Source organism: Peromyscus eremicus, chromosome 10, assembly GCF_949786415.1.
Source record: "Peromyscus eremicus chromosome 10, PerEre_H2_v1, whole genome shotgun sequence".
Lineage (NCBI taxonomy): Eukaryota > Metazoa > Chordata > Mammalia > Rodentia > Cricetidae > Peromyscus > Peromyscus eremicus.
Genome location: NC_081426.1, coordinates 23,249,063 through 23,269,284, shown reverse-complemented (window position 1 = coordinate 23,269,284; position 20,222 = coordinate 23,249,063). Strand labels below are relative to the sequence as shown.

The following is a 20,222-nucleotide window of genomic DNA, read 5'->3' as shown; positions in this document are numbered from 1 at the left end:
TGTAGACCCAGGCTGGACTTGAACTCATAGCCTGCTTCTGCTTCCTGAGTTCTGGGAGTAAAGGTGCCACCATGGCCCAGCAAATCAATTTTAATTTTAATTGGAGTGTTTTTTTTGTTTATATTAAGCTCAGTATCCTAGTCTTTTTCTACTAACTGGCTTTTTCAAAATGTTATTTTTTTGAGACAGGTCTTGGCTGTTCTAGAACTAGCTTTGTAGACCAAGCTGGCCTGGAACTCAGAGAGATCCCCCTGCCTCTGCCTCCTGAGTGCTGGGATTAAATACCACCACCTTGCTTCAGAATGTTAATATTAAATCTTAAAGATTTATTTAGTTTATGTGTATGGATGTGCACAATGTGCATGTGGCTCCCTCAGAGCCCAGAGAGAGGGAACTGGATCCCATGGAGCTGGAGCTGGAGAATGGAGCATGGGGCTGGACCACCACCGGCATGCTGGGAACCAAACCCGGGTCCTCTGCAAAAGCTCTTAAACCACTGGGCCATCTCTCCAGTGCTAAATCCATTAAAGGTTTTTGTTTTTATTTATTTATTTTAAATCTCATGCTTTGTCTCCCCTGAATCGTCAGTCTGGCTTGGACCGGAGTCTTCTCAGTGAAAATTCACAGAAAGTGGTAAAGTGAGCCCCTCTAGGTCAGGACGGGTCAGCTGGGCTCAGTGATGGGGACAGTAGCTGCTGCTGCTGCCTAGAGAGCGGGTTGCTTGCCTAGATGGGGAAGCCACCTTCCCAGGTCTGTGCCTTAGCTCTCAGACCGGCGTGGACTCTCTAAGGGACAGTAGGCGCTTTGGAGGGTCTGTGTCTGAGAGTGACAGATATGATCTGTTTTGGTTAAGTGACCTGTGGTGGGAGGAACTGAGGCCCTCTCTCTTCTTTCCACCTGAAACTTCTAGAAGCCAGGTTCTTGAGGGCCCCGGTCACTGACCTGCTTTCAGTTCGCTTCTGGCTTAGCTGTTTGTGTTTGCATGTGTACACCGCCCCGAGCTTGAGAGCCAAGCTCCCCATCTCCCCGTCTGCTCAGCAACCCACTCCATTCCCTTCCCCGCCCCTTGGAGACAGGGCTCTTGAACTTGGCTCTGCTTAAATTTATGTGCGTCTCTTACAGGGGTCCCACAGGGACACTGGCCTCCTCCCTGCAAGACTGAACCCCAGGTTTCTCCAAATCCAGCCTCTTGTCTATCTTTTGCCTGGTCCCCTTCTCTCAATCTGTGCTGCATCCCATCGTTTTCCCAGCTTGCTCCCCAGTTTGACTCTAAGGCCTGAACCCAGTTCATCCCCAGCTGAAACTGCAGTCTTCTGGTCAGAACCCCTTTCCTAGTCCCATCACCCCGGACTCGGACTCCCAGCCCGACTCCACTCTTTCTTTCTCCATTCCAGTCCAGACCCCACGCGCCCCACACACATCTGTCCCCACCACCCGCCCCTCCGGAGGAGGGCTGAGGATTCTAGGCTACGTCTGGATTCCGAGGGAGTCAGGGGCGGGTGGAGGCGTGGCCTAGGATGGAGATCTCTGAGGCCCCGCCCCACCCCGCCCCGGCCCCGCCCCAAGCCTCCTACCTCTGCGGGTTGCTGCAAGCCCGGAGCATCCTAGTTGGCCATGGAGACCCCCGCGCGGCCGCTGCACCTTCTGCCCCTGTTACTGCTGCTTTGTGGTAAGGAGGCATCTGGCTTGGGGGCACTCTATCCCCTCGGGATCTTGGGACCCACGAGGACTCTCATCTTCCCGCGTTGAGCCTAGGCTGAGCTTTCCTTTTTACCAGAGTTTGGAAAGGACGGCGGGCTGACTCCAGCGCAGCCCCGCAGGTTTGCTGAGGGTCCTCATGACTCCACCGGTAGAGGAGCCGCGGGAAATGGCCTTGGACTGCGAGGGACGCACAAGGTCCCCTGCGGGGCTGTGATGTCCTGGTGCCTAGGGAAGGGTCTCTCGTGAGGTAGTGAGCCTCCCATTCTGCCCCGCTCATGTGGCACGCAGGTGCGGGTGGCTGAAATTCCTCATCCTCTTCCAGTGAGAAAACAGGACTCAGGAAGAAACACTGCTCTCAACAAAAGAGAAATGGGATAAATATTAAGCTTGTCTTGAAAGGGGTGGGGAGGGCATAAAGTTGGTAGGGAGACATGTTGAGGGAGCCTGTAGGGAGCTTGATGGAGGAAGTAGGGTGGATATGATAAAAATACATGGTATACATATATAAAAATTCAAAGAATAAAAATATTATTAAAAAAGAAATACTAAAAAAGAAAAAAAATGAAGTATTTTACAGAAGAAATTATCCAAGGCTAAATAAGAGGGTACATTTTGCCAGGTGATGGTGCACACCTTTAATCTCAGCACTAGGGAGGCAGAGGCAGGCAGATCTCTGTGAGTTTGGGGCCAGCCTGGTCTACAGAGGACAGCCACCACTACACAGGGAAACTCTGTCTCAAAAAAACAAAAACAAAACCCAAACCAAACAATGAAAAAAGAGGGTACATGTACATGTATGTGTGTATGCTTGTGTGCACGAATGTATGTATGTGTCTGTGCCGCTAGTGTGCATGATTGTGTTTGTGTGCCTGTATGGGCATGTGTGTGCACGTGTGCCTGTGTGCCTATAAGGGCTTTGGTGGGAGAGTTTGCCGTATGCTGGAGGGGCCAGGCAAGCTCAGTACCTGACAGGAGCTGGAAGGAAGCTGTTGTCAGGAGGGTGTGTGGGGCCTGTCCTCCAGGGCCATGGCCCCTGGGTCCTCTAGGATGTTTCCCCCCCAGGCTCAGCCTCCTTGGCTGTAAGGTGAAGTTGGACCTGTTTGCAGCATCCTTCTCAGTGTGGATGACTTGGGATGTGGTTTGGGAGTTGGAACAAAGCTGGGTCAGACTCAGCAATTAGGTCTCTTCCTTTGAAGGGGTCTCTGTGTACAGAAGGGGCTGTGCTTCGTATTCTAGAGTGGGTGCCTAGGCTGGGGTGGAGTTTTGTGTTGAAGGGCTGGGACTGTGGCCACCTCCAGAAGTCAGTGTGCTGTTTGGGATTTCGGCAAGCCTCTGATGCAAGGCTCCTCTGATAGGGATTTTGGTGTCTAGAGGAAAGAAGGTCCTGAGTTTATTTTGAAGGAAACTGTCTCTGTCCCGACTGCTTCCAGTGTGGAACTGGGAAGCTCCATAGACAGAAGCCATGTGAAATCCTCATTAGTAGTCTTGGTCTCCCAGGGTCACCGTCCCTAAGGGCCACCATCCTCTCTTGCTTTGTTCCCACTGTCCTCCTCATCCGGGGGCCAGGCTGCTTAGTGGCAGATCAGGTTCAGCCTTCTCACACACCTGGCTGGTGTGAGTCTGGCCAGACCAAGGGTCAGAGGTGAAACCTGTACTATCACATGCAGTCCTGCCAAGGTGGGGCCTGAGCTCTGTCTATCTTCTGGAAGGGAGGAGCTGAGCTCCATGGCTCCTAGGAACACTAACCATCTGTGCTCTGCTGACGCTTTAATGTCTGGAACTGTCTTTAGGCTGTGGAACCGGGGCCTGGTCACCACAGACAGCAGCATTGGAAGAGCCACCATTTCCAAACAAGAAAGGTCTCGGCCTGTGGGGCTTCCTTGAAATTCTAAAGAACTTTACAGGAATACCTTTGACCAGGGTTCTGGCACGAGGTGTCCAGCAGGTGTCCACTTATTGGCTCTTGGCCTCAGTTTCCCTAACTAGAGTCTGAGTGCAGCTGTGGAGTACTGCTGTGTTGGTTGATTTGACTCAGTTCAGGCTAATCACTCTGTGCCGGGGAGCCGAAATGCTCATGGTAAAGCAGGGGATGAGCCTGGTACATACGCTGTCACAGCACTGTGACAGCAAGCACCCTGGGATTTGTATGTGCATGTGTGTGTCCATGAATATGAATGTAGTGCCATTTTTTAAAAATGCCTTTATTGGCACTTTTTTTTTTTAAACTTTATTTTTTTTTTTAACGATTTTTATTTATTATGTATACAGCATGTATGACTGCAGGCCAGAAGAGGGCACCAGATCTCATTACAGATGGCTGTGAGCCACCACGTGGTTGCTGGGAATTGAACTCAGGACCTCTGGAAGAGCAGTCAGTGGTCTTAACCTCTGAGCCATCTCTCCAGCCCTAAACTTTATTTTGTATGCATTGGTGCGAAGATGTCAGATCCCTTGGAACTGGAATTACAGATAATTGTGAGCTGTTGTGTGGGTGCTGGGAATTGAACTCAGGACCTCTGGAAGAGCAGCCAGTGCTCTTAACCACTGAGCTGTCTCTCCAGCCCTTGGTGCTGCAATTTTTTTTTTTTTTAAAGATTTATTTATTTATTTATTACGTATACAGCATGTATGACTGCAGGCCAGAAGAGGGCACTAGATCTCGTTACAGATGGTTGTGAGCCACCATGTGGTTGCTGGGAATTGAACTCAGGACCTTTGGAAGAACAGTCAGTGCTCTTAACCTCTGAGCCATCTCTCCAGCCCTGCAATTTTTATCATGAGTTAAAGTAATGGTGCCCTGTCAGTGTGTCACCTGTCACACTGATCTTGAGCCAAGTAGGTGGCAAGCAGTGCTGGGGACTTACGGTCTTGAAGGAGGTGGTTTGTTAAACACAACCATAGAGTTTTTAGTACTGGAGCTGCCTCGGAGGTCATTTGGCCCACTCCCATTAGCGATAAGGAAATGCAGGTGGAGGGATAGGAGAGGGCTGCCCCGAGCATAGGCATGGGGACAGAACTGCCCAGAAACCTCTGCCCTCCCTGCATCCCCACTGACCATGGCCTCTGGGCCCCAGTCTGGCTGTGCCCATTCCATGGAGGATGAGAGTGCTTTGGTTTCATTTCCAGATGAGTGGCAACAAAAGGCCTTTCTCTAGGAAATGCATCTGCTCGGCTGTTTGTCATCTCTCAGCATCTGAAAGTCACCGAGACAAAAGACGCACAGGTCTAAATGTTCTTTGTTTCCTAATGGAACCATCCAGAACAGATTTCTACTTCGATTCAGTCTCTGAGAACTTTAGAGATTAGCTGGTAGTTTGAGTGGCAGTGATCCACTTTTAGGGCATTCCAGGGGTCGGTGTGTTTGGGTGGGTTGTCAGGCCGTGCTGGAAGCCCTTTAAGCTCTGTATGCATCAGAAATGGACAGACCGGGGTCCCCTGGGAGGGCACTGACTATGACCCACAGGTGCCTGTCTAGGGTGGGCCCGGAGCATTTTCACAACACTCCTGAGGTGGGGGAGTTATGTCAGCAGGTCACCTGAGGCTGACCTTACACCTGCATGGGACAGTCTCTTGCTGTGCGGTGCCCAGAGGGTCAGGGACAAACAAGGATTTTGGGAACAGGCAAAGACCCTAGAGTTCACTGTAATTCTGGGGGGTCTTTGGAGATACTGGGATTTTCAGAGATCTGGGGCACATGGAGATTTTGGGTTGTGTGGAGATGCTGGAGCATGTGAATGTTATAGGGCATAGAGATTCTGGGATACAGAGAGATCTAGGACACACAGAGGTTCTGGCTGTGTGGAATTTCTGGGGCACATGGCAGTTCTGGGGTATGTAAAGCTTCGGGGGCACATCAAAATGCCGGAACATGTGGAAAACTGGGGGACACAGAGATTCAAGGCAGGGCTGGGAGAGAGGTGTGCTCGGAAAGACTTCCCACCCCTTCTTTTTAGGTAGTTGGGTCTGCTTGGCTGAGGATTGTAAAGCCACAGAAGAAGGGCTGAATAAGCCTGTTCTGACCAGACTCTGTGTGTGTGTGTGTGTGTGTGTGTGTGTGTGTGTGTGTGTGTGTGTGTGTGTGTGATGGCGGGGAGGGAAATCTGTTATCTGCCTCCTAGGATTCTGATTCATTCTGACTTCCAGAGTGAAGAGAAGAAAAGGCACATGGAGAGGGAAGAGGACCAAGGGGCGGAAGAGAAAAAGAGGAGGTTGGGGAGGGGGAAGGGAGGAGGCCTTGGTGGTCTGACAGCTGGTCCTCAGGGCAGGCTGAGGGGGCTGTTTTACGTTCAGGTCTAGGAGGGCCAAGAGTGGCACGTGGAGTTACCAGAGCGTGTGACTGGTGGGATTTGCCTGGCTGACATCTCTTCAGACATTGGGTGGAGGTCAGGACCTGTGTTAATGTACTGAGAGAATACCACGAGGGACTGACCAAAGCCAGATCCAGGAATGAAGACAAGAGCTGGATGTGGTAAGCGTCAAGTGGACTTTCAGAGCCCAGGCTTGGGAGCCTGTCTATCAGATGCAGGATGCTATGGAATAAGGAGGTCTGGGGGAGAAAGGAGCCTAGTGTGTCTTTACCATCACCTGCCTGCGTACAGTCTCTAAGGGCCTGTCTTGTCATGGACCAGGGCTGCTTTCATAGCTTTGTACTATCAGGCTGGGCATGTGCAGCTGAGCAGGGGACAGATGGCACCTTAGATGTCCCTAGATCAGACGCTCACTCTGTGTTTGGTCCTGGGTAAGCAGCTTTACTTCGGGGCCTTGGTCTCCCCATCATTTAACTGGAGGGGGCAAGAGGAATGATGTTTTCTTGAGATCAGTAGACTGAGGAAGGTGAAGAGTCGGGGGTTGAAGTGGGGAGCGGTGGGGTCCAGAGACACTGAGGCCCGACGATCAAATGTATCCAGGCCTAAGTGAACAGCCAGGGCTGTGCTGCCCACTGCTTTATGCCTTACACCTGGAGCCTGGCCCTCAGACCTGCAGATGGGGCAGCTTCTGGGGCTCGTGGGAGGTTAAAGTCCTCCAGTGTGCTGGAGGAGGATGAGTATTGCCCGAGGCCTCTGGGCGATGGGCCCGTACACCTGAGTGCATGTGCATTGTCCGTTGTTCATTCTCAGCCTGGTGTGTGCACCGGAGCACACACTTAAGGGATTTTAGCAAACGGGGACTCCTGAGTCCTCTCACCTCACCCATGCCGTAGGCCTGGGCTGTGGCCTGGGTGCTCAGTCAACTGTTCTGTTCTAGATCATGTGTTTACCCTGACAGATAGAATTATCCAGAAGGGCTGGGCTTAGAGCCCCTACTCTCTGTTTTTATGAGGGGATCATTATGGTGGCCCCCACTTAGGTCAGGGAGGAATATCTTTGCCTTGCCTTCAAAAGATTTTCTTTACATGATGGCTAATCTTGATTGCCAGCGTGACATCCCTGGGAAGAAGGAACTCCACCGAAGAAACGCTTCCATCAGGTTGGCCTGTGGGCACATCTGTGGGGACATTTTCTTGATCGCTAACTGGTGTAGGAGGCCCTCGTCCACTGTGAGCGGTGCCACTCTTAGGCAGGTGGGCCTCGGTTGTACTAACGAGGTAGTTTAGCAAGCCAGGGGAAGCTAGCCACAGGCAGCTTTCCCCCATGATTCCTCCAGCTTCCTTCCTGCCTAGGGTTCCCTTGATGATGAACCTGTGAGCGAAGATAAACCATCTCCTCCTCTAAGTGGGTTTTGAACAGTGTTTACCACAGCAACAGATAAGCAAACTGGGGCACCTTGTAATAATTGTTTCCTTCAAAGCACTTCAGAGCTTAGAGCTCTAAAGTAGAACTTGGCACCAGCACCCTGAGACGCACAGAGTGGACAGAAGTGAAGGGAACGTCCTGCAGCCTCAGGGCCCTGGAGGGGGGCTTTACCGTTGGGAGCAGCTGGAGTCTGTGGGAGCAGAGATGAATAGGAAGCTGGGTCCCAGTGGTATCAAATCTTAAAGGAGACTTTGTAAGCGGACACCCACGAAAACATCAGAACTTTCCAAAGTCTTCATGACCACCCCCACTCCAAACCAGAGAGATGGCCCGACAGTTAAAAGTTAACAGCGCTTCCTGCTCCTCCAGAGGACCCAAATTCCATTTCCAGCACCCACATCAGGGCAGCTCCCAACCCCTGGAGTTCCGGCCTCAGAGGATCTGAGACTTGCTTTTGGCCTCTGAGGGCACCTGGACACATGTGGCATATGCTCATATAGACACACATACACATATACACACACACATAAATAAAATAAACTCTTTATACAAATCTATTTCTTCTTTAAATTATTAAGAGAAAGGCATCAGATTCTCCCAAACATAATTGTGGATTTGTTATTTTTGCCTTGTCTCTCTTTTCGGTTTTGGCGTGTTTACGTTAGTAAGCCAAGCATGCTTCAGATGGTTGGATCTCTTGTTGAATCAAGCCCCTCTACTGTTGTCTTAGCTAGGGTTCTATTGCTTGGATAAAGCACTATGACCAAAAAGCTCTTGGGGAGGGAAGGATTTGTATGCCTTTCTTGTCTCTATCACAGTCCATCATGAAGGGAAGTCAGGACAGGACCTCAACACAGGAACCCGGAGGCAGGAACTGAGGCAGAGACCATGGAGAGATGCTGCTTACTGACCTGCTCTCTTGCTCAGTTTGCTTTCTTGTATAACCCAGGGCCACCTCCTGCCCAGAGGTGACATCACCCACAGCAGGCTGAGCCCCCTCTCACATCAATAATCAATCACAAAAATGCCCCGCACACTTGCCTGCACACCAGTCTAGTGGAGGTATTTTCTCAGTGGCGTTTTCCTCTTCAAAGATGACCTTGGCTTGTGTCAAGTTGACAAAAAACAAAACAAAACAAACAAACAAACAACAACAACAACAAAAACCAACCAGGATTGTTGTTAAAGGTCCTATTCATCTCTGGAGATACATTTTGTTGCAAAATATACCTTATCCAATAGAACTTCTGGACCTAGAATTACAGAGGGTTGTGAGCCACTATGTGGGCCCTGGGAATCAAGCCTGGGTCCTCTGGAACGGCCAGTGTGAACTGCTAAGCTGTCCCTCCAGCCCTCTACCTTGTCTTTCTGAGGCATGGTCTCTCACTGAAACCAGAGATAACCATTTGGCCTGACCGGTTGGCCAGCCATGTCCAGACATTTCCCAGCTGTAGTGTGAGGGGTACAGGGGCACAGTACCATGCCAATTTTTTTTTTTTAAAGATAGGCTTTTTCACCAGGTGGTGGTGGCGCACACCTTTAATCCCAGCACTCAGGATGCAGAGGCAGGTGGATCTTTGTGAGTTCGAGGCCAGCCTGATCTACAGAGAGAGAGTTCCAGGACAGGCCCCAAAGCTACATAGAGAAACCCTGTCCCCCCCACCCCCCCAAAAAAGGTTCTTTCTACATAACTCTGGCAGTCCTGGAACTCACTATGTAGACAAGACTGGCCTTGAATTCACAGAGATCAGCCTGTCATTATCTCCCAAGTGCTGGGATAAAAGGCCTGTGCCACCACACCTGGCTTCCCATCCAGACTTTTCTGTGGGTGCTGAAGATCCAAACTCAGGTCCTCATGTTGAATGCCAGATCCTGTACCAGCTGAACCATCTCCCTGGGCCTACTTTTCTTCCTTTTTTTCTCCTCCTTTTCCTTTCTTTTTTTTCTTTTCTTTTCTTTTTTTTTTTTGGTTTTTTTGAGACAGGGTTTCTCTGTGTCGCTTTGCGCCTTTCCTGGAACTCCCTTGGTAGCCCAGGCTGGCCTTGAACTCATAGAGATCCACCTGCCTCTGCCTCCCAAGTGCTGGGATTAAAGGCGTGCGCCACCACCGCCCAGCCTCCTGTTCCTTTCTTGTGTGTGTGTGCACAGGAATATATGGAAGCCAGAGGTTAACGCTGCCTGTCTTCCTTGATTGCTTCTCTGCCTTCCTTGTTGAGAAAGGATCTCTCCTTGAACCAATTCAGTGAGACTGACTGGCCGGCAAGGCGGAGGGATCTTCCTGTGTCCACGTCCCCAAGTCTGGGGTCGTAGGCACATGGCACTGTGATGCATTGTTCTTATTTCTTAAAGATTTGTGTTGTATGGATGTGTATGTATGTGCGTGCATGTGCAGGGGCCTGAAGAGGGCATTGTAACGGCAGGATCTGGAGTTGCGGGCAGTTGTGTGCTGCCTACTGCAGGTGCTGGGAACTGAACTCAGGTCCTCTGCAAGAGCAGCATGTGCTTCTAACTGTTGAGCTCTTGAGCCGTCTCTCCAGCCGCCTGCCTTTTTCTTTCTTTCTTTCTTTTTTAAAGTTGGTGCTGAGGGTCTGAGGATCTGAAGGGGTCTTCATGAGGCTCCGGAAGCACCTTGCTGAGCCATCTTCCCAGTCTGTTTTTGGCTGGCCTTGAACTCTTTTTTTTTTTTTTTTTTGGTTTTTCGAGACAGGGTTTCTCTGTGTAGTTTTGCGCCTTTCCTGGAACTCGCTTTGGAGACCAGGCTGGCCTCGAACTCACAGAGATCCGCCTGGCTCTGCCTCCTGAGTGCTGGGATTAAAGGCGTGCGCCACCACCGCCCAGCTGGCCTTGAACTCTTTATGCAGCTGAAGATGACCTTGAGCCCCAATCTTCCTGCCTCTACCTTTCAAATGCTGGGATCACAGCTGTGTCCCACCACACCCAGCTGCCACTTTGTAGAACTTAAAGGTCAGTTCATCAGTTACTGCAGGGGACTTGTGTGGTCTTTCGAGTAATTGATTGGCTCTATAGACCATTTTTAGGTAACCGAATTAGTCAGGGTTCTCAAGAGGAACAAATTGTATGAATATATATTAAGTTGGTTGGGTGAGTGTATATTAAAGGGGAGATTTATTAGATCGGCTTTCAGGATAAGGTCCGGGCAGTCCAACCGTCGATACTGGAGATGCCGAGAACCCGGCAGCTGCTCAGTCAGGCACTGGATGATTCCTGGAGAGCCGTGGTTTTTCAGTTCCTGTTAGAAGGCTGAAGAACCTCAGTTCTGATGGCAGTGAAGGGTGTCGGCAGCAGTGGCAGTGGCCACAGAGCGGAGAGCTCAGCCAGTCAGAGGCAAAGGCAAGCAGGCGAAAACAAACCGCTCCTTCCCTAGGGTTTTCTTCTATCTGATCCTCCACCAGAAGTGCCGCCCACATTTAAGGTGGGAATTCTCACGTCAGTTAACATAATGAAGAAAATCCATCACAAGTGTGCCCAGAGGCTTTTCTCATGGATGGGTCTAGATCTTGTCATGTTGAAATCAATAGTAGCCATGGCAATAGTTGACATCTTGATGTTTGGTTGTGAGCCTAGCCTTTACCGGCTGAACCATCTCTTTAGCCCAGTATTAACATCTTAATAATATTAAATACTCCAATTGATGCACATGGCTTATCTTTCCATTTATATAGATATTATGTTTTATAGTGTCCAGAGTACAGGTTTTGGCCTTGATTGGTAAATTGAGTGCCAAGAATTTAATTCTTTTTGACTGTATTATTATCAAAATTAGTTCCTTTATTTTTGGATTTTTTATTAATACCTTTAGAAGATCTATTATTATTTTTATGTGTATGAGTATTTTGCCTGTATGTGTATATGTGCACCACGGGCAGGTGTGATACCTAGAGAGGCCAGAAGAGGGTGTTGGATCTCCTAGAACTGGAGTTGATTGTGAGCCACCTGTAGGTGCTGGGAACCAAACCCGGATCCTCCGCAAAAGCAGCCCCTGCTCTTAACCGCTGAGCTGCCCCTGCAGCCCAGTACCTTCGGTTGTGTGTTGGTTTGTCCCTGTTTCTGTGCAGAGCTGGTGGAATCACGCTCTCAGTTCTTGGGTGGCACCTTTGGAGCCGTCTGCGTAGAAGATCATGACGTTTGTGGGTTCAAATACTTTCCCGTCTCCCTTTCCAATCTGGATCTTTTGTCTCTTTGCCACCCACTGCTCTGGATTGTACTTCCAGTTCTGTGTTGGATAGAAGTGCAGACATCTTTGTCCTCTCCTGGTCTCAGGAGAAAATGTTTCAGGTGTTCTCTTTTTCAGATTTATCTATCTATCTGTCTATCTATCTATCTATCTATCTATCTATCTATCTATCTATCTATCTATCTAAATGCCAAAGGACATTTTCTTTTTTCTTTTCTTTTTCTTTTTCTTTTTCTTCTGAGACAGGGTTTCTCTGTGTAGTTTTGGTGCCAGTTCTGGATCTTGCTCTATGGACCAGGCTGGCCTTGAACTCACAGAGATCTGCCTGGCTCTCCCTCTTGAGTGCTGGGATTAAAGGCCTGTGCCACTACCGCCCGGCGACATTTTATTTTTTCAGATGTTTTTTCTGAGCCACGTGGTCCCCTCACCCTCCCTCTGCCAGTGTGGCACACTGCACTGATTTCTGTATGTTGAACCACCATTGCGTCTCTAGGAAAACTCCCCTTAGCCATGGTGTGCATTCAGTTTTGTGTGTTGCTGAACTTGCACGGCTAGTGTTTATTGAAGGTTTTTTGCATCTGTATTCCTAAGAGGTATTGCTTTCTTCCTAGGAATGACTTTGGCTTTTGCTATCAAGGTAAAATGGGCCTCACAGAATGAGTAAGGAAGTGGAGAAGTCAGGATTTCCTGTTCTTCTGTTATCTGAAGTTTGTGGATGGTTTCTGTAGATGCTCTAAACACTTAGTAGACGTACCGAGTTCAGCCTCTGGGCCTGGGGTTATTTTTACAGACGGTTTTAGTTCTCAGTCCTATTACCCACTCTGGTTCTTCTCAGAGTCCCCATTTCTCCTTGAGTGAGTTCCAGAGGTTTGTATCTTTAATAGTGTCTTACAGCTGTCACTAAGAATCATAAACCAAGTGACTGGAAACAGCAGATGTTTCTCTTAGTTCTGTACCGCAGCGGGGACATGCTCTTTCATTGCCTCTGCCTGGCTTCTGGTGGCCCCAAGCATTCCTTGCATCGTGGTGGCGTTGTTCCGATCTCTGCCTTTGCCTTTGTATGACCCACCTCTCTCGGTGTGATTTCACATTATTGTCCCTCTGTGTGTTTGCCAGTGTCCTAGGGTCCCTTTTTTGTGAGAGTATTGCTCACATGGACTAGGGCCCACCCAAATGGTTGGCTACTTCTGCAAAGATCCTATTTTCCAAATAAGGCCGAATTCTGAGGTGCTAAGAGCCAAGACTTCAACATACCCACACCTTCCCCACGCTGTTTAACCATAACACTGTCTTACTGGGGGTTTTCTCATTTCGTTTCTTATCACGCGGATGTTTGTAGTATTTGCTTATGATCCTCTTTGTTTTGGAAGATGGGTGGTGATGTACCAACGGCCCCCTCTTTCATCCTTTTCTTTCTTTCTTTCTTTCTTTCTTTCTTTCTTTCTTTCTTTCTTTCTTTCTTTCTTTCTTTCTTTCTTTCTTTCTTTCTTTCTTTCTTTCTTTCTTTTTCAGAGAAGATGTCACTTTGTAGCCCTGAGGGGCCTGCAGCTCACTATGTAGACCAGGCTGGCTCAGAACTCCCAGAGATCTGTCTGATTCTGTCTCTTGAGTGCTGGATTTACAGGAGTGTGGCATCACATGCCTCTCTTTCATTCTTGATTTAGTAATTTGAGTCCCCCCCCCCCCCCCCCCCCCCGCAGCTTGCTGATCTGATCATTCATTCATCCATTTATTTATTGATTCATTCAGAGATAAGGTCTTGTCCAGTGTCCCAGGCTGGCCACTAGGGATGAGTGACACTTTATTTTGAGCTGGGATTTTTAGGATTCTGCCTTGAGCATAATGGCTCACGGGTCAGCTAATGCTCAGTCTGGAAGCAGTGCTCAGGCCCCTGAGCTCACAAGGCCCCAGTGGTTCAGAGAACATTTCCCATCTTCCTCATACAAGCACAGAAGGAAAAAGGCATCCCAAGTCTGGGCACCCAGGTCCCAGGCAGCTGGGAGGTCCTTTTGTGTCCTGTTCTCTGGCTTCCAGACAGCGTTGGTGTTCCCTGTGGGTGTGGAGGAAAAGGCGACTTTGCTTTCTGCGGGTGTGTGGTCCCTTTACCACCAGAATGCCAAGGTCACCTGAGGGCCTTACCCCTGCTCACTCTTCACATTCTTGACACTCTCTCTCTTTTTTTTTTTTTTTTTTTTTGGTTTTTCGAGACAGGGTTTCTCTGTGTAGCTTTGCGCCTTTCCTGGAACTCACTTGGTAGTCCAGGCTGGCCTCGAACTCACAGAGATCCGCCTGGCTCTGCCTCCCGAGTGCTGGGATTAAAGGCGTGCGCCACCACCGCCCGGCACTCTTCACATTCTTGCCTCATTCACTCTTGTTACTTATCTGTCCCTAGAATATTGTGTAGTCTTGGGGCCTTTCACAAGGTGAGCTGTAGAGCCTGCCCTGAGCCAGACTGCCAGGCTTCCTGTCATAGGTGGGGCAGACTCTTGTCTGTGAGCCTAGGGCCCCTTGGGGCTTCTCTCTGTGAGGACTGAGAAGACTGTGGCTTACCTTCTGAAATCCTATGGGCCACTGCACCAGGAAATGCTTAGGTCTGGACTGGCTGTTCCTTTAGGTGGTTTAATTAGCAGCGCTCAGTGCCCAGTGTGAGCTGCACATGTGAGAAGGTAGAACCCCGACAGGCTTGGCTGACCTCTCAGAGTATACCATGTATCTATTACTCCCACCAGATTTTGCTAAGTGAGGGAAACGAGTGAGCATTTGCCACATCTGCAGTAAATCTTAAACATGGCTGCTGTGGGTACCACTCAAGAGCCTTGTGGACATTTACCTTGTTTAGAGATGGGGAAACTGAGGCTGAGCTGATAATTGGTATAGCCAAGTCTATCCCATTCCAAGCAGGAACTTGTCTCCTCCAGCCCTTCACTAGTTTTTAGGGCACAGATCTGGGTCATACACCACACCCCAGGATGTAGACAGCAGGGTTGCCTACTCAGAACATCACACACATAGACACACACACAGACACACCCCACACAGACACACACACACACATCCCACACAGACACAGACACACACACATACACACACCACACTCACATAGACCCATAGACACACACATACACACACACACAGACACACATATACACACCACACACACACACAAACACACACACACACACACACACACACACACACACACACACACATAGAGTAGGGCTGTAAACCTTCCAGATACCCCCCACTCTCTTCAGGACACAGCAGGGTTGTACACACCCGTATACAGTTGGCAGGGAATCTGTACACCGCCCACCAAGCCACACAGCGCTGTGTTTCCCTTGGTCATATGATGGGAACAAAACAGGGGCTAGATGGAAGAAGCTTAGACTCAGCGTAGTTATGCCACCTGGAAATAGGATGGCCATGGTGTGGGTGAGCTCTGGAGAACAAGATGGTGTTGCCTGGTGGGAAGTAAGACATTTCTGGTCCCTGTTAGGAACATGCATATAGAATGAAGGTGTGAGGTAGAGGATAGGGCGTGGTGAAATCCTGGGGTGACAAGCGGTGTCAGGCCCGAGAATTCCATGGACCCTCTCATTGCTGGGAACATGAGTCCCCATGGGGCCTCAGCCTCAGGAGTCCCAGAATTAGAGCAGGTTATGACAGGGGTGGGAGGTCCATACCAGCTCAGAGCCTTTCTCAGGACCATTGCAGGCACCCTGGGCCACTGAGCTGGAGCTGGAGGCTCTTGGATATGCCCAGGACCTCTGCCCACTCCGGAGGTCTCTGGCCCAGGGCTTCTCTATGGCTCCCTCCTTGTGCCGCTGCTGTGGTCAAGTGGAGACATACTTGTTTTACCCCAGGGTCGGGGTTGAGGGAGGACTCTGGCCTGTGGTGGCACAGGAGTGGGGTCTGTGCTTGTCCGAGTTCCCTGAGCAGCTCCCTGTTGTCCCTTCCAGGTGAGTGTACCCAAGTGTGCGGCTGCAATGAGACAGGAATGCTGGAGAGGTTGCCCCGCTGTGGGAAAGCCTTCGCTGACGTGATGCATAAGGTGGATGTCTGGAAGTGGTGCAACCTATCCGAGTTCATCGTGTGAGTGCCCTGCTGGTCTTGGGGCCCAGCCACTGTGCTGTTTGCACACACTTAGCCTTACCCTTTGGCCCCTCTCATACATGAGCAGAAGCTCATGGTCCTAGGGACATCCACCCACAGCCCTCCCACAGTCCTCACCCAGCTTTGCCTACACACCGCCCTGGGCTGTAGGGGCTTCTGGGGTCTGCCTGGCTTAGCCACATGGAGCTGCGACGACAATTGTTGTCGGTGGTATTTCGGGGCAGTTCAGTGGAAAGGCCTTGGAAACGTGGGGGTCATAGCATGTGGTTCTCAACACACAGAGAGATGAGGCAAAAGGTTTTTCTGGGGTGTTTATGACTCCCTGTTCCAGATGTCCTGAGAACCTGGGCATCTCCAGGGCTGCATTAAGAGTGAAGCCCAGTGGGGCCTCTGAGACTGGACAAGGATTCTGGGCCTCTTTGCTTCTAGGTCTTCCTTGTGAAGGTTACCTTGGAGGCCACAGGTATGTGGTTTGGGCTTTGAGAGCCAGCCTGTGTGAGTCAGGAATATGGTTGAATGAGCAGGCTCCAGGATCCTGCCCAGGAGGAGTAGACACATAGGACCTGGGACCCTGCTAGTCCGCCCCTCCCACTCTCCATCCTTTTTCTGATGCTTCTGGAAATTCAGATTGCAATGATTTTTTTTTGAAGCAGCTTGTTGGAAGTAGCTCCTTCCTGTTAATGGGGAAGCCCCCACTCCTTCCTGGAACAGCACAGGAAGGAGGAGGTGGCCCTCGCCCTGATCCCATGGGAGACTGAGCCAGGATCCTCTTTCTCCTGTGCTTGTCCTTCATCTGAACAGACCTGGGCAAGTGCTGTCCTGGGTAGAGCTGCTGCTTTAGGCAGACATCCATCCTCTCAGCTTCCTCCACAACCTCTTAGCTGACCTTGGCCTCTAAGACCCCAGTAGCAGGGAGGTCCCCACCTCCAGGGGCTGCTCACTGCATCCTGGACTAGGAGGGTACTTGGAAATCCTGACATACATCAGGCTGAACTCTGGATCCTGGAAGCTGTTGCCCTTGGCTACAATGGAAGTCTGGTAGGATAGATGAGGCCTATCGTAGAAGTTCTCTGGGAGTTTCTCCATGTTTGTTTATATGAGCAGTTCCCTTGCGTCCTGTCAGATGGGGCAGAGGGCAACTTTGCCTCGTCAGACAGGCCGAGGCTGGGCTTCATAGGTCACCTGGCACGTGAGAGCAGATTGATTTGGTTGGGAGGAAGCTGGCTCTGGCCTCAAGCAGACTCTTTTCTCAGGCCTTCAGGATGCTCTGATGACAAGGGCCTTACAGGTCCTTGTGGCTGTGGGCCCGGGCTCCATGTCTTTTGGGGAGACCTGTACAGTGTTGGGGAGGCCTGTTGCTGAACAGACATCATGGGCCCTGGGAGCTTACAGCTCCAGGAAATCAGGTGATGGTCACAGGTGTAGAGAACTGACATGGAGAAAAGGCCACAGGTACAAATGACCCAGTTGGAGGTGACTTCTAAGGCCACAGTTTGGGTAGGTGGCCAAGTGGGACGGAGCCCAGACCATTCCCTGCCTGTCTGTTGGGTCCCGGGGCAGGGCAGGTGTGAGGGGTGCTGGGAGCCGTGTGGTCTTACCTTCTGCCTCCACAGGTACTATGAGAGCTTCACTAATTGCACCGAGCTGGAGAGCACTCTCGTGGGCTGCTACTGGCCCAACCCGCTGGCCCAGAGCTTCATCACGGGCGTCCACCGGCAGTTCTTCTCCAACTGCACCGTGGACAGGACCCACTGGGAAGATCCCCCAGACGAAGTGCTCATCCCGCTGATCGCAGTGCCCGTCGTGCTGACGGTGGCCATGGCTGGCCTGGTGGTGTGGCGCAGCAAGCGCACGGACCAGCTGCTGTGAACTTCCGCCAGAGGGAAGGCCGTGCCTGGAGAAGCTGGAAGAATGTTGCCCAGAGCTTCGAGGACTGGTGGACACTTCCTCTGTTTGGTCTGCTTTGGCCACACCCTACCTGGTCATGGCAGACTTCTCCTGCCCAGGCTGATGTGGTCCTTGCTGTGTAGCCTGCTGCCTGATGGAGCTCAGACCGACCACGCGAGTGGGCTGGCGGAAGAGAGTGACACAGTTCGTTTGTGTACCAAGTGTGGATGTCGTCTGTTGCTGAGCCCCACACTCCCCAGGCCGGCCTCCCTAGTCGCTAGCCATTTCTTGGCAGAGTCTTGTTCAGCCTTGACCCCAGCCAAGGTCCTGACCCTGACCCCTGTGTACACTTGAGCAGAGAGGGCAGGCAAGGTCATCTGGAAGATGTGGAACCCTGAGCCCTTCTGATTGGGAGACTGAGTACATTCTCTACTGGACAGGAAGGACAGCCTGGGGACTGGGGAATGGAGTCATTAGGAGCCACATGTCACCTGCAGATCTGCCTGTCTCCTGTGTCTCTGCCTGTCTCCTCCTCATGGCTCTATGTCCAGTGTGGCCTGGAGCTGGGGATTGGTCAGCCCTTCAAAGACACCTGCCCTGCAGGTGAGGCGTGGGCCTCCTTCTTGAGGAGGGTGCCCGGGAGTAAGGCACACACTGAGTAGAGTCTATGCTCCGGTGTCTGTCTGCTGATGTAGGTTCTTTTTGATTAAAGAGTCTCCTTACATCTGTCATTTCTTGTTTTATTTCAGGGGATTCAGAATTATTGATGGGTCTCTCAGGTGCTCGGAGTAAAGTCACAGGGGACGGTGGCACAGGAGAGTGCCTTGGATGGTCTGCATTCAGCACCCTCTCTCCTCTCTTCCCTTTTCTGGTTTTGCCAGAGGTCCTGCTGTGGGTTTTGAGGAGGAGAGGTCCTTGGCCAGCCAGATGCTGGTCAGTAGGTGGTGCTGTACCGTCTTCAGGCTTCATCTGTCTTCCAGCTGAAGGGCCTGCATCATTGGGTATAGGCTGCTGACCTCACTGTCCTCTAGCTGGAGTACCTACCGTACCCAAGTCCTGGCCCTGGAGACCTTCCGGCGGATGCCATGGGATTGCAGGTCTGGGTGGCTGCCTGAGCCTATGCCATCCATGCGCAGGGTCTGGGGCCATTCCTTGTTTTTGGAGAAGGCCAGGGTGTGGAAGGGTGCCATGCGAATGGGATTCAGCTTTGTGACTCCTGGTGCACCTCCTGCCACCTGAGTAGCATCTCTGAGATAAGATGCCATCTACTAGACGAGATGACGCCATGGATCCTGGACTGCAGTGGCAGGCCATCTGGTCCATACGCAGGGGCACACAGGACATTAGATGTGGAACGTCACACGGTGTTCTGGGAGGGGAGGGGAGGGCATGTCTCCAGTGCTGTCTGCCTTGCTCCCCCAGTTTGAGCACCCCTGAGGCATGTTCTGAAATGTGCTGAAGAAACCCCATGCCTCTCCCCTGGGGAAGGCACCTTCAGCCGTCTCCTGGGTTCCATAGACCCGGGTTACTGATGGCTTCCCAGACAGGGGTGAGCCTGGAGCTACTTTCCCTGGCCTCTTTGTAGCTTTTGGGCACTATCACCCAGTCTCCCATCCTCGTTTCTCTCAGCAACAGTGAGGAGGCTTCCTCTCTTGGAGGTGAGTGGTCATAGTTCCCACCTGTGCTCAGAGGAGCCACCTATGTGAGTCCCGAGAAGGGACCGGAGAAGAGGAATGAATAGAGGTAAGTGCGGGGGCTTGGGGGCACATGCTTTTAATCCCAGCATAGAGACATTTGGATCTTTGTGAACTCGAGGGCAGCCTGGTCTACATAGCAAGTTCCAGACCAGCCAGAGCTATACAGTGAGACCCTGTCTCAAAAGGACAAAACAACAACAATAACAAAAAATGGAGGTCAGAGTTGCCGGAAGAAGCGGTTCCCTGGGCTCCCGGGACAGGTTTCAGGGTGTTGCCAGGTTGAAGCAGGCATGGCAGTGGTGAGGGCCTGGACAGGGCAGCTCAGGCCTGGCCTTTACAGCTTTGCTGCAGACCTGTAATGCCTCATGGGATCCTGGAAGCAGGTGTGGGCACCATAGCTGATCTAGAAGCCCATTCCTGTGGGATAATGTCTGTCCCAGCAGAGGGGGTGGGGTGGGGAAGAGGCCGGTGGCCTTTTGGAGCAGTGAGGTGGGGAAGGAGTGGCAGGAATGCTGGGAGAGGCCTGTGAGTGCTGAGGCAGTAGGCAGGTTATTCAGTGTCACATCTACGGCTGGCGAACAAGGGACTTTAAGTTGTGATGGGGATGGGGTGGGGTCAGTGGCAGCAAAGGACACAGTGAGTGATCCTGTGAGTTGTGTATGGAGTCAGGCTGATGCTTAGCAGTCTGGATGTCCTTTATACATAAATGTCTATGTAAAGTGTGTGTGTGTGTGTGTGTGTGTGTGTAGGCAAGGGGTTCTGGGGAAGAGCCGACAGGCTTTAGCTTTGTTAAATTGTGTTAGGCACTGGTGGCATGAGAGGCAGTCCTGGGGGTAATAGGAAATGTAGGGCCAAGTGGCTGGGCTGTGGCTGTGGCTGTGACTATGGCTGCACTGT

General features: G+C 51.1%; 1 protein-coding gene across 1 annotated transcript; it reads left to right on the top strand.

The window, feature by feature from the left end:
* Nucleotides 1–1,575: 1,575 nt before the first annotated feature.
* Ramp3 (receptor activity modifying protein 3) lies at nt 1,576–18,133 on the top strand. The gene is made up of 3 exons (XM_059275077.1): nt 1,576–1,669; nt 15,588–15,720; nt 17,355–18,133. The coding sequence occupies exons 1-3, from the start codon at nt 1,615–1,617 to the stop codon at nt 17,608–17,610; spliced, it is 444 nt and encodes a 147-aa protein (XP_059131060.1). The 5' UTR covers nt 1,576–1,614; the 3' UTR covers nt 17,611–18,133.
* Nucleotides 18,134–20,222: the final 2,089 nt, after the last annotated feature.

Bases quoted from the DNA above. Each gene is read 5' to 3' on its own strand.
- Ramp3 (XM_059275077.1), top strand. From the start codon at position 1,615: ATGGAGACCCCCGCGCGGCCGCTGCACCTTCTGCCCCTGTTACTGCTG. The intron at 1,670-15,587 runs GTAAGGAGGCAT...TGTCCCTTCCAG, and splicing joins CCTGTTACTGCTGCTTTGTG to GTGAGTGTACCCAAGTGTGC. The intron at 15,721-17,354 runs GTGAGTGCCCTG...CTGCCTCCACAG, and splicing joins AACCTATCCGAGTTCATCGT to GTACTATGAGAGCTTCACTA.